This window comes from Dendropsophus ebraccatus, chromosome 6, assembly GCF_027789765.1.
Source record: "Dendropsophus ebraccatus isolate aDenEbr1 chromosome 6, aDenEbr1.pat, whole genome shotgun sequence".
NCBI classification, from domain to species: Eukaryota; Metazoa; Chordata; class Amphibia; order Anura; family Hylidae; genus Dendropsophus; species Dendropsophus ebraccatus.
The window spans coordinates 109736709-109750662 of NC_091459.1; the positions used below are offsets into that span (position 1 = coordinate 109736709).

Sequence of the window (13954 nt, forward strand, 5' to 3'; positions counted from 1 at the left end):
TCCATTCACACATTGTTTCATTTTCACTCCAAATTATGGTCATATTTAGCTTTTATTTTACTGTGTGTGAACATAGTCTACAGATTATGGATAGGGAACATTCTAAAAATTATTATTCTTGGTCAGATTTTTTTTTACATAACAAAAACACAGTATTTTAACAGGGGTGTGTAGATTTGCATATCCACTCTACCTCTTGAGGCTTTTATCTTACCTGCTGCTCTTTAAGAGTTTTTACAACCAGCTCTTTTCTTTCTGGTACAGTAGCAACAGCATGAGCTGGAACCTCAGCAAGATTGCAGGTTTTATATTCAGTCACGGGTTTCACAGAGCCGTCTAAACAGAGTAGGCGGAAATCATCCAATTTCATATTCTTCATCCATGTTGGTTTATCTAGAAAGAAGCCATGACAATGTATCTTAGTAAGGATAATGTAACTTCAAAGTACATTCTCTTCATCTATAAAAAACTGTATACATAATCCTGTAAGGGCTAGTTCACACTAAGTAAATTCGTCGGAATTCCGCCTGGCTTAGTGTCAAATGGAAACTCTATAATGGGAGGGCTTGCACGCCTCCGCTCTCCGTGCAAAGAATTGGCATGTCAATTCTTTGAGCGGAGTCGTGCGAGCCCTCCCATAGGGAAGCCGCTTGACACTGAAGCAGGCGGGATTCTGCTACGGAGAGCTCCACCGTGGAATTCTACCGAATTTACTCAATGTGAACTGGCCCTAAGAAAGGACTAGGATTTGCTTGGTGCTGGTTGTTTTTTGTTTTTTTTTTAAATAACATTAAATGTAAAAAATATCAGTCCAGCCCTGAGCTCTGCAGAACACTGGTTCTAGTATGCAATGTAAGGAGTAAGTTACTTCATACATCATTAAAGGGAACCAATCAAATCCCTGAGGGAGTGTGACTTGGCCTCAGTACCTTACAACTGCCAGGCACAGCTCTCCACTACCCTGCACAGCAGTCTCTGGTGGGTCGTAAAAATCTTTAATCCCCCGTCTCAATGTCTGGTAATTAGGAATGTGGGCGGAGCACCACTGTCATTTAGTTATGCTGCCTCTGCCCTCTTCTCAGCCACTCACGCTTGAGGGCTGGGAACTTATAGCAAAAGTCAGCACTAAGGGCCCGGTTACACTGAGAAAGTTTGTTGGAACCCTGTCTGCAGCCGTTGGGCCAGTTCACGGAATTCTGCGGAATTCTTTAAGCGGAGGGCCATGGAATCCCCTCTGCCTCAATGTCAAACAGCATGTCTATGGGAGGGCTTACGCGCCTTCACTTTCCGCGACTCTCCGTATAAAGAATTGACATGTCAATTCTTTGAGCAAAGAAAGGAGGAGGACAGAGGCATGCAAGCCCTCCCATAGACACACTGTTTGACACGCAGGTGTTCCCCTGAGGTGGGCAAGGTGTTCTTCCGAGGACTTCACTCCCTCCTGAAGCTTCCTAGCAATGCATGCTATTGGTAGTTACTTGCATAGAAGGAAATCTCTCTTGCTCTGTGTTGGCTCAGTCCCTCCCCACCTCTACTGACAAAAGACCCTCCCACCAGAAACTAGTTCCTTTTTATAGGGTTACATTAGCTAGCCTGTGATTGGTGGGGCTGTGTGTGTAGGAGAGAGAAGAAAGAGGATAGGCGTAGTACAGTATACATACAAGAAATACAGCGACATCTAGTGGGGAAAAACACACAATACAACTCTTCTTCATCCTCTTCTGTGAGGACTTGAGTGAGTTACTTTGCTTAGGTATATAAAACTTAGTGGCACACCTGTGCTGGGGCACTATACAAAGTGAATCTCTTACCACTATTGGCCTCAAAGATTGTCATGTGTTTCAACCAAGCAACGTCTCCACCACCTTCAACCATGCACCTTTAAGGAAGGTAAAAAAAATAGACTATGTTATTTTTTGTTAAATCTTTCACTCTTCGATGAAAATAATTTTATACTATAAGAAAGATGAAAAATCCTTTAAGATTTTTTTTAATTTAAGTTTTAAAGTCAGGGAATCAGTAAAGTCTGCTCCATCTGATTTCTTCTGAAATGTCATAGCAACACATCAAATGATAATTTTAGGCTGGATTTCACCATTAAACGAGGTGAACACGATAGATAGATAGATAGATAGATAGATAGATAGATAGATAGATAGATAGATAGATAGTTAGATAGATAGATAGATAGATAGATAGATAGATAGATAGATAGATAGATAGATAGATAGACATAGCTATCTCAGATAGTAGTTTCATGATGACAACACTTATGCCAGGTTAAGGTATCCATATGCCAGGTTAGGATGTATGAATATCAACTGGTGGCAGAAAGTTATACAGGTATGTAAATTATTTCTATTTAGAAATCTCAAGTCTTCCATTACTTATCAGGTGCTGTATGTCCTGCAGAAAGTGGTGTACTGTATTCTTTTCAGTCTGACACAGTGTTCTCTGCTTCCACCTCTGTCTGTGAAAGGAACTGTCCAGAACAGGAGAGGTTTTCTATGGGGATTTGCTACTGCTCTAGACAGTTCCTGTCACGGACAGAGGTGGCAGCAGGGAGCACCGTGTCAGACAGGGAAGAATATCATTTCCTGCAGGACATACAGAAGCTAATAAGTACTTGAAGACTTATGATTTTTACATATCTATATTATACCAGTAAAAACAATTTTTTTCCACTGGAGTACCCCTTTAATACCCAGGCATGGACTAACAGTGGCTAGCTACACCTAGGATCAGAGGTTTTAGGACAACAAATTTTTTTACCCCATCAGCTACATCTTTTTACTGTGGCCCAGCAGTCGTTGTATATCGTAAGGGCAAGCCTCTGCATGCCACAATCAATAGTAATTGCAGCATGCAGAAAGAGACCTGACAGGTTCTGGATCTGTCAGGGGTCTGATCAGCACCCCCCAAAGCAAAAAACAAACAAACAAAAAATGGGATGCAGATCAATTGCTATGGCTAACAGAGGGCTATACTTTCCTTCTGTAGCAGCCATGATGTCTCTGCTGAAGAACATAAAAAATTTCCAAATAAAAGTCAAAATCAACCCCCTTTTTCAATTTTTCAAATAAAAAACATAAACCCCCTCTCAAAAACCCCCAGCACAGTGATCTGTGCAAACAGATAACAAAACCAAACATCAGAATTGCTGATTTTTTTTATTATATCATCTATCAGATAAAACTGAATATAAAGCAGTGTCCAATTAACCCAAATCTGGCCCGATAAAAACTATAGATCACTGCACAAAAAATAAGCCATCATACTTACTATGCTGTGGCCTGATAGTGGGGTGTGTAATATGCTGGGGGACTGATACTAAGGTCTATAATATGCTGGGGGCCCGATACTGGGATATATAATATGCTGGGGGCCTGATACTGGGGTCCTGATATTGGGGTGTGTATTTTGCTGGGGGCCTGATATTTAATATGCTGGGGACCGATACTGGGGCCTGTAATATACTGATGGCTTGATACTGAGGTCTATAATATACTTGGGGCCTGATAATACTGGAATCTGTAATATGCTGGGGACCGATACTGGGGTCTGTAATATACTGATGGCTTGATACTGAGGTCTATAATATACTTGGGGCCTAATAATACTGCAATCTGTAATATGCTGGGGGCCAGATACTGGGGTGTGTAATATGCTGGGGCCCTGATAGTGCAGTGTATTATATGCTTGGAGCCTGATACTGGGGTGTTTAATATGCTGGGGGCCTGATACTGGGGTGTGTAATAAGCTGGGGGCTTGACACTTTGGTGTGTAATATGCTGGGGACCTGATACTGGGGTGTGTAAAATGCTGGGGGCCTGATACTGGGGTGTGTAACATGCTGGGGACCTGATACTGGGGTGTGTAAAATGCTGGGGACCTGATACTGGGGTGTGTAATATGCTGGGGGCCTGATACTGGGGTCTGTTATATGCTGGGGCCTGATACTGGGGTGTGTAATATGCCAGGAACCTAATACCGAGGTGTGTAATATGCTGGGATCATGATAATGAGGTCTATAATATGGCTGGGGGCCTGATACTGGGGTGTGTAATATGCTGGGGGCCTGATACTGGGGTGTGTAATATGCCAGAGGCCTGATACTAAGGGTGTATTTTCCTAACTGTAAGGTCCATAAAATAAGAACATAAGTAACATAAGAATATAAGTAACATTTTGCAGAAACCCACCAATGACAAACCTCACCCCTTGCAAACCACACCCACAATAGACCACACCCAAAAATCACACCCACAGTCAAAATGTCCCTGGAAAAAAAAAAAATCAAACGTTGATTACTATGTTACTTATACCTCAATGCTCCATGATAGCCAAAGTACAATTCTTTGTTGTTTGGAGAACACTTTGTGCCATCCAGTTTTTTCGATGGGTCACCAACACACAGCTTGCAGAGGTTGGAATCAACATCAGCGCCAGGGGCACAGCTCTCACTAAAGTAAGTTGCTATAAAATAAAGATAATTAACTAATAAGTACTTAAGTACCAATACATTTACGTTACTACAGTTAGTATAGTATAGTATAGAGTTAATGGTGGTTATTTGGTGGTTATCTGGAATACGAGGCCAGTTCTATAGTTACATGGATATCTACTTATCCTATCAGCTGAAGTCTAAAAGTCCATTAGAAAACTTACTCCTGTTAATTTTAACTGACAGCATACATAGTTGTCTACCATGCAGTCAATGTGGTCACATTCACATTTCCCCAGAGTTCTTGGTAGGTCACCTTTTAAGTTTTGATGTTATTTGCTGAAATTCTACCTTACAACTGCAGATGGTACACACACGATTTTATAGTTAGTCTACAGCCATGGGTGGAAGTTTCTAAGTGGTACACAAAATATGGAACTTATTTGTTGCCAGCTTTTTTTTGACAGGGGTTGTCCAGCCTTAGAAAAACATTGCAGCTTTCTTCCAGAAACAGAACCTCCAGGGTTTGGGTGTAGGTTTTGCAGCTTAGTGCCACTGAAGGGAATTGAGCTCAATTGCAATACCACACACAACCTGAGGACAGGGGTGGTGCTGTTTTTGCAAGAAAGTAACTCAGCCTTTTCTAATCATGGATAACCACATTAAGCCGCTCTCATGGTTCTCTATGGGCTGATAATTTTAATTGTTTGTGTATTCATACATGTTCCTATAGTAGGGCCAGCAGTGTATCACACAAATATAGAGAATATAGATCAATACAAGACATCCTCTATATTAGATGTTCTGGTAATTTATTATACTATGTGATACGTGTTCTCTTTACTAAGCAGACACCTGGGTTCAAACAAACCTGAGGTTCAACTTAAAGTTAGAAAAAAATTAGAACAAACCTGGGTTTGTCTCTGGATATACTCATGGACATCAATATCTAAAACTATCCAAAGAACAGTAAAGTGATGCCCAATAGGAAGTCATTTGTCAATTCCTAATTCAAGTCAATGCCTATTGTTGAGGTTTTGACGGGACACTTACACATATCACAAACACCAGTTTCTTTATGAATAAGACCAACAGGGATATTCCATCCCGCAGAGCGTCCAAAGCCTGTGTGACAAGTTTTTTTGCCTTTAAGATTATTCCATGTGATGTCAGTGCTGCTTGCCTTTATAACAGCAACAGCATAATATGAGCCTTTGGAGAAAAAGAGAAAAAAAACCCGATATATATATATATTTTTTTTTTCTAATAAAAAAATCCACACTATAAACTAAGTACTTCTAGGCAACTTTAAAGGGAATTTGTCACTAGGTTTGTGCTGCCTTAAATGAGGGCATCATAAACTAGTGAAAAAGATGCTAAACAGAACAATGCATTACTTAGACCATTCTGTTCAACCGTTCTCCTAATATGCAGCAGAATGGGCTTTGTGCCAAACCTCCCCCCCCCCACCCTCCAGCTGCTGACCTGACCGGGTCACAAAACGGCCGGTGTCTTACACCATGTGAACATGGCCTTAGGCCTTTTTTTTTTTTTGTGTAAAACACGGCTGCATTTGTGTGCCTCCGTTTTAATCCGTTTTTCCGTTGACTTCCATGATAAAAAAAATGGATCAAAACTGATCCATTTTGGATCCGTTTTTAAACCTTTTTTTCTATATAATAGAAGTCAGTGGAAAAATGGATCAAAACGGATGCACACAAATGCAGCAGTTTTTGCAAAAAAACGGATGAAAAAAATGCATTGCAAAAACGCAGTGTGAACCCAGCTTTTTATTATGAGATGTAAACATGTAATGCATGTGCACTAGTAAATCTACTTTCTATATCTACACAGGGTATTTTTAGCTTTGTATAAAAAAAATGAATGAATAAATCAGAAAATAAAAACTATTTAGATGTGGTTGATCTTTCAAACCTGATGCTGTTCCTGTTCCTTTGCATTCACGTTCTGTAAGGAATTAAAACAGAAAACAAGATACTCTTTAATAAAGCCTTTGATATAGTCCCTATGTAAAATTGTTAATATTGTGTTTTGACTGCAACCTAAACCTATTTAGGAGACGTTCTACTATACCTACCAACGTATCCAGATGAAACCGTGCACCCATACATTTACCAACAGCCACACAATGTTTCTAACCAATCCTGGCAAGACCACACCGCTATTGATGAATGCATGGGGTTGGTTATGGTCAAATATGTTCCTAGTAACAGTATGTGTCAATCAGGGGCGTAGCTAGGATTCAAGGGGCCCCATAGCAAAAACTGTATGGGGCCCCTTTTCCCCTACGCACAACACAAGGTACTGCATATATATATACACTAAGGGGGAGATCTATCAAACATGGTGTAAAGTGAAACTGGCTCAGTTGCCCCTAGCAACCAATCAGATTCCACCTTTCATTCCTCACAGATGCTTTGGAAAATGCTGTCTGTGGGGAATGAAAGGTGGAATCTGATTGGTTGCTAGGAGCAACTGAGCCAGTTTCACTTTACACCATGTTTGATAAAACTCCCCCCCCCCCCCCCATGTGTCTCCTTGTCCTTACGGCTATCTAACAGTGTCAGCAGTTTGGAACAAGAATAACAGCTGACAGATTCCCTATAACCTCAGCATATGTTTCAGTTAGCCCTCAGACATCCTTTCTCCAAGGAGCCCATAATCTATAAACTTATAAAAAAAAAATTGTTTTCTATTTCCCAAATTTTTTTTACCATCGTAGATCTCTCCCATTGCTGGAACCAGTCCGCATGCCCCTGCTGTATGCAGGTATCCTCCATCTAATGTGGCTGCGTCAGCGTCACCTCTCTGAAAAGAATCCATGAAATAACATCATTTATGGGTCCGGTTTTTAGAAGTGTAATTGTAAGAATGTAAATTAAGAAAATTAATAACTTATATCCCTGTAATATAAGGATACAGATGTTATTTTATGGTCAGAGCCCCTTAGCAATAGATAATAAACTGTTAACTATATTGCTATAGGCATCATACCATTGCTATAGGCAACATATAGGGCTGTATGCCTGAACTTACATTTTCACTGCAGTGGGAGAATTATTAAAGGGGTTATCAAGCCTCATAAAACTGATGGCCTATTCCCAGGACTATGGGCACCTCCCCCCTACGTGTAAGCAGCACAGCCTCGTCCAACAGCCGATTGGTGTGAGTAGTGGGAGTAATACTGCGGCTGATCTTATATTAATTACCTATTTTAGGGACCCTAAGCTGGATGACCCCTTTAATGCATTGTATTGCCGAAGCTTCATAAGAATGTCAGTCGGCACAGTTACATATCACTAGCGCCGCTGCATGCAGTGTTAGCAATACTGAGCCTTTCCTGATGTCTATTCAAATGCATAGTATCCTCCCCCTGGGTACTGTATATTCAGTACATGGGTAACGGCCCTGCCTTGTATAGCACTGTGCATTAGCCCTTGATCAGAGCAGGGCTGCAGGGCTGGCTAAGCACAAGCGTTGGTGGCAGCAGAAGGGCCATGTCACCCAGTGGCATAGCTACTATAGAGGCTGACCATGCCACTGCTACGGGGCCCATGCACTGTACTGGCATCTGGCCCTTTAACTGTGAGTGTTCTTGATGAACGCTCACAGTTAAAGGGGTATTCCGTCAAAAATCTTTTTCTTTCAAATGAACTGGTTTCAGAAATATATATAGATTTGTAATTTACTTTTCTAAAAATCTCAAGTCTTCACATACTTATCAGCTGCTGTGTATCCTGTAGGAAGTTGTGTTTTCTTTTCAGTCTGACACCATGCTCTCTGCTGCTACCTCTGTCCGTGGCAAGAATTGTCCAGAGGAGGAGAAGTTTTCTATAGGGATTGGCTACTGCTCTGGACAGTTCCTGACATGGACACAGGTGGCTGTGTCAGACTGAAAAGAAAACACCATTTCCTGCAGGACATATAGCAGCTGAGAAGTATGGGAAGACTTGAAATTTGGAAATGGAAGTAAATTAACTTTTGCTGGAGTACTCCTTTAAATACTGCAGTGCTCTGACTGACAGGGCCAGAAGCCATTGGTTTTCTGCCCTAGCTGTCTCCCATGTGACAATGTAAAGAAAAAACTATACATATATTTTAATGAAGTTATATGACAAAGTAATATAACTTTTATTAAAGGAATGTACAGTATTAGCAAAAAAAAACAAAACTTTTTTTTTGAGTCTTCGCAGTACCCCTTTCAGATAATATAGGTCAGTATCCTTGATAATCATTTAATCCTCACTTACCATGATCTTTGCAATACATTCTTCTGCAGATGAAGCCTCCACACAGTCTATGGCCCCTCCACTTACAATAGACCAGGTGTCACACTTTGACTTCTCCTCTTTGTTTTGTGTGCACCAGCGGACTCTGTCCTCAGGTGGTTCTTCTGTTTCTGCAGAAATTTACGGAAACAGTCAAAAAGCAAATTAAACCAAGAAAAATCTGTATTGTATTGATCTCAACTAATTCTCAAAAGAGCAGATTTAATTTAAATGGTAACTGTCATTTCAAACAACTTCATTCCATTTGATAGCCATGTCATATTGGTATACCACTCGTAAAAACAACTCAAGTCTTGGTCGCTATGTTGTGGAAATAAAGACAATTCTGTTCATTCTATTGTTAAAGATGGCCCCTATATCCTGGACAACGCCTAAAGGAGAAAGTCTGTGTATGACTATGTAATCCATGAGCTATGTAATACAACCCACTATGCAAATAAGGAACCTGTCCATGGCAAATAATAGCCTGGCATCTTATCTATATAACTGCCCTCTTTGCTCTGACTTGCTGCTATATAACCTGCTGTAACGCTTATAATAAACGAGTTCTACCTTGACATGGCTTCATAGTGGTTCTTCATACGCATATGCATATATATATATATATATATATATATATATATATATATATATATATATATATATATAAGCATACCTAATTTGGAGCAGATAGACAACAGTCTGGTACGGATTGATTACCATCCACAACAGCTAGTTGTCTCAGTTTTTCGCAAACTGCTGTCTACTGCCTGTTTTTAGGCTAAGTCTGTCTCTAGTAGCAGCTAGATCAGGACAAAAACACAGGAAGTGGAGACAAGGCTTCGCATATTCTGTATGGAGGCGAGAGAGAGACTGACAAAGCCTGGGCTGTCTACATGCAGTCTGAGCCATTCTGCCTGTTCTTAACAAGGTACACCTCTAATCTCTGACCGCCCCTATATCTAAGGGTAGGTGTATCTTGTGCTTCTACTGCTGCATGTCCACAATGCTACAGTGTATCTTGTCCTCTCCATTCCCTATAGCTTGTCATCATCATCATTAAAAGGGAACTCCGGGTAGAGGTAAAAAAAAAAAGCATATAGCATTGCTTACCTGTCTAACTGGTTGACCAGTTGTACACAGAACTACAAGTTCCATAATGCATTGCTTTCCCTCAGCTGTTCATCACAGTCCTCCACCCTGCCCATTCCCCGCCCAAAGCTGTTGCAGAACATCTAGACTGTGTTTCCACATTGCAGTTTCATTGTGTTTTACGTTATTATTTCATTGTGGTCCCACCCACAAAGCACACTATTTCTACCTGTAACACCACACAGCACTGTATTCTCTACCTGCAACACCACACAGCACTGTATCTTCTCCCTGTAACACCACACAGAACACTGTATTCTCTACCTGTAACACCACACAGCACGCTGTATTCTCTACCTGTAACACCACACAGCACACTGTATTCTCTACCTGTAACACCACACAGCACAATGTATTCTCTACCTGTAACACCACACAGCACACTGTATTCTCTACCTGTAACACCACACAGCACAATGTATTCTCTGCCTGTAACACCACACAGCACGCTGTATTCTCTACCTGTAACACCACACAGCACACTGTATTCTCTACCTGTAACACCACACAGTGCTGTATTCTCTACCTGTAACACCACACAGCACGCTGTATTCTCTACCTGTAACACCACACAGCACGCTGTATTCTCTACCTGTAACACCACACAGCACGCTGTATTCTCTACCTGTAACACCACACAGCACGCTGTATTCTCTACCTGTAACACCACACAGCACGCTGTATTCTCTACCTGTAACACCACACAGCACGCTGTATTCTCTACCTGTAACACCACACAGCACTGTATTCTCTACCTATAACACCACACAGTACAATGTATTCTCAACGTGTAACACCACACAGCTTGCTGTATTCTCTACCTGTAACACCACACAGCACACTGTATTCTCTACCTGTAACACCACACAGCGCTGTATTCTCTACCTGTAACACCACACAGTGCTGTATTCTCTACCTGTAACCTGTACCTGTACTGAAATTCCCCATGGTGGGACTTTTAAAGGATAATCGTATTTTCTCTACCTATAACACCACACAGCACAATGTATTCTCTACCTGTAACACCACACAGCACGCTGTATTCTCTACCTGTAACACCACACAGCACACTATATTCTCTACCTGTAACACCACACAGCACGCTGTATTCTCTACCTTTAACACCACACAGCCTCTCATCAGTGTGGAGCAGGATTCTGGCTAGGTGGGAGCAATGCCTAGCAAAATCATAAGAGAAACAGATCGCTGATCTTAAGGAGACAAGCGAAACGATAACACTGCTAGCTGCTGGTTAAAGCGCACAATGCGGTGAAATCCTAGGTGCATAGCTCCCTGGGAAACATGAATATGCAAAAGAAGAGCCTGTACTTTGCACGTGTATGCACATTGCCTCTACTTTTATGGTATCCCGGAAGGAGCATATACTCATCATATACGCTCCGGCCGGGATCCCATACAGCGCCCCAAAGAACTGACATGTCAGTTTTCTGCGGCTGCAATTCAGTGAATAGCAGCTGTAGAAAGCCCTGTCAGTTCACACAACGAAGCGAGCGGCTCCGACCGCTTGCTTCATTGTGTGCTATGAGAGTTCTGAACATCAGAACACTGCGGCCGGAAAGATCATCTACAGTACCGGCCAGTATGATCTTTGCAGAGACCAGCCGTTCTCTTACGTCAGGCATGTCCAAACTTTTTTCGAAGAGTGCCAAATTTGATGAAGTGAACATGTGCGAGGGCCGACCATTTTACATGCTACATGCTATATGCTTTATAACACAGGCAGATAATAGCAAGCTGGATACCTGGGGGGCCGTAAAAGTTCGGAACGCGGGCCGCAAATGGCCCTCCGGCCGGACTTTGGACATGCCTGTCTTACGTAGTGTGAACATAGCCTAAAGTTGTCCCAGATGTCCCGGATAAGTGTGCCTCTTTTAAAGGGGGTTATCCAGCAAAAGTATTTTTCTTTCAAATCAACTAGTTTCAGAAAGTTATATAGATTTATAATTTACTTCTATTTAAAAATCTCAAGTCTTCCCATACTTTTCAGCTGCTGTATGTCCTGTATGTTGTTTTCTTATCAATCTGACACAGTGCTCTCTGCTGACATCTCTGTGTGAGACAGGAACTGTCTAGAGCAGTAGCAAATCTCCATAGAAAAACCTCTCCTGCTCTGTACAGTTCCTGTCTTGGACAGAGGTGGCAGCAGAGAGCACTGTATCAGACTGGAACCAAAACACAATTTCCTGCAAGACATACAGCAGCTGATAAGTACTGGAGGGCTGGAGATTTTTAAATAGAATTAAATTACAAATCGATATAACTTTCTGCCACCAGTTGATTAAAAAAAAAAAAAAAAGATTTTCGCTGGATAACCACTTTAAGAACCCAAGCATTGACTTATTGTATCAGCTATGAGAAGAGATCTTAGACCTCACTGCTAAATCTTTATATCCAGGGTTCAGGATGAGCTGTGTACATTGCAAACTGTCAATACATTTAATGCATACCTGTGTGCAGTGCCCTAAAGGCCCTGGTTAATTCTTGTCCCAAGTACATGAAGGCATCAAGTTTAGATGGAAGGGGGATGAGTTCCGTTGCAGAATCTTTCACAATTAGATCTTTTCCATGAGGGGAACCAAACAATTTACAGTCTGGTTTGTTCTAATAATAGCAAAAAAAAAAAAAAAAAAAAAGAGTATGCATGAGTAATTGCAGAAAATTTAAAAGTACAGTCTAGAGCACAGGTGTCAAACTCAGTCCCTCCAGCTGTTACCAAACTACAATTCCCATCATGCCTGGACAGCCAAAGCTAAAGCTTTGGCTGCCCAGGCATGATGGGAATTGTAGTTTTGGAACAGCTGCAGGGCCTGAGTTTGACACCACTGGATGTTACCTTGTGATTATTAAGTTTATCATAGAAATTTGATGACACTTTAAATGCGACCTGGACAGTAGTGTTACAGCCTTTATTAAAATGACGGCTAGCAGTACTCCTGTGTAGAGGTATGCAAAAAAAGAACCCATGGAGCCTAGATATCCCTACAGGAAGGGCCCAGCCAAGGGGTGGCTCCTGTAGGGAAACCACCATATTAAGTGGCCCTATAAGTCAATGTAATGACAAGGGAAAAACCAAGGCCAGGTATCCATCCACATACAGCTGTTTCGGGGTGTTGCCCCTCATCAGTGTGGAGCAGGATTCTGGCTAGGTGGGAGCAATACCTAGTAAAGCCATATAGGAAACAGATCACTGATCTCAGGGAGACCAGCCAAAGATAACACTGCCAGCTGCTAGCTAAAGTGCTCAATACAGTGAAATCCTAGGTGCATTGCCCCCTGGGAAATACAAACATAAATTGACTTATAGGGCCACTTAATATGGTGGTTTTGGTGGTTTCCCTATAGGAGTCACACTCTGGCTGGGTCCTTCCCGGTGGGATATCTGGCTAGTCCTGTGTTTAAAGACTCTGAAATAAGGCTCCATGGGTTCTTTTTTTGCATATTTGTATTTCCCAGGGAGCAATGCACCTAGGATTTCACTGCATTGGGCGCTTTGGCCAGCAGCCGACAGTGTCGTCTTTGGCTGGTCTCCCTGAGATCAGACATCTGTTTCCTGTGTAGGGGATTCTGAAGTGCTGGCATCCGAGGTTTGAACTTGACCAAGGTCGAGTCTGGATGTCCTCGTGTTTTGTGGCTTTCTTCTCAGTACCCCAGTCTCACCCTTTTAGGAATTTGGAATGTATCTAACTATACAGTGCTAAAAGTTGTGCTGTTGCTTTATAATTGAACAAAATAGATATCATAGAACAGTTTGAATCACAGTTCATTAGAGGAGACAGCTGCAGGAAGGAGGCATCCAATCCTAAATACTGTAGATACGATACAAGTTTAATGTGATCCTACACCAGAAAAAAAATGATCCAGCACTGCATACAATCTTGAAAGCTTCTGTGACAAAGAGCGCATGTGCTTGAAACGTGTAACCGTGGAGTTGGTGTTGTCCTGATGGTGTATTGCCAATTTTAAAGGGGTATTCCCGTCAAACTTAACTTTTAATATGTTTCTACCCATGGTGAGACTAACAATTCATTCCATACTTGTTATTATCTAT

The 13954-nt window shown here is 41.6% G+C and overlaps 1 protein-coding gene across 1 annotated transcript in view; it reads right to left on the reverse strand.

The window, feature by feature from the left end:
* Positions 1–13954, reverse strand: part of LOC138795910 (serotransferrin-A-like) — a 31550-nt gene that overhangs the window by 5654 nt on the left and 11942 nt on the right. The window contains exons 8-15 of the mRNA XM_069975637.1: positions 12354–12507; positions 8716–8864; positions 7180–7273; positions 6380–6412; positions 5498–5656; positions 4326–4476; positions 1812–1879; positions 215–393 (exon numbers count right to left, since the gene is read on the reverse strand). Of these exons, the coding sequence (XP_069831738.1) occupies positions 215–393; positions 1812–1879; positions 4326–4476; positions 5498–5656; positions 6380–6412; positions 7180–7273; positions 8716–8864; positions 12354–12507 (987 nt within the window). The remainder of the gene's footprint in view (positions 1–214; positions 394–1811; positions 1880–4325; positions 4477–5497; positions 5657–6379; positions 6413–7179; positions 7274–8715; positions 8865–12353; positions 12508–13954) is intronic.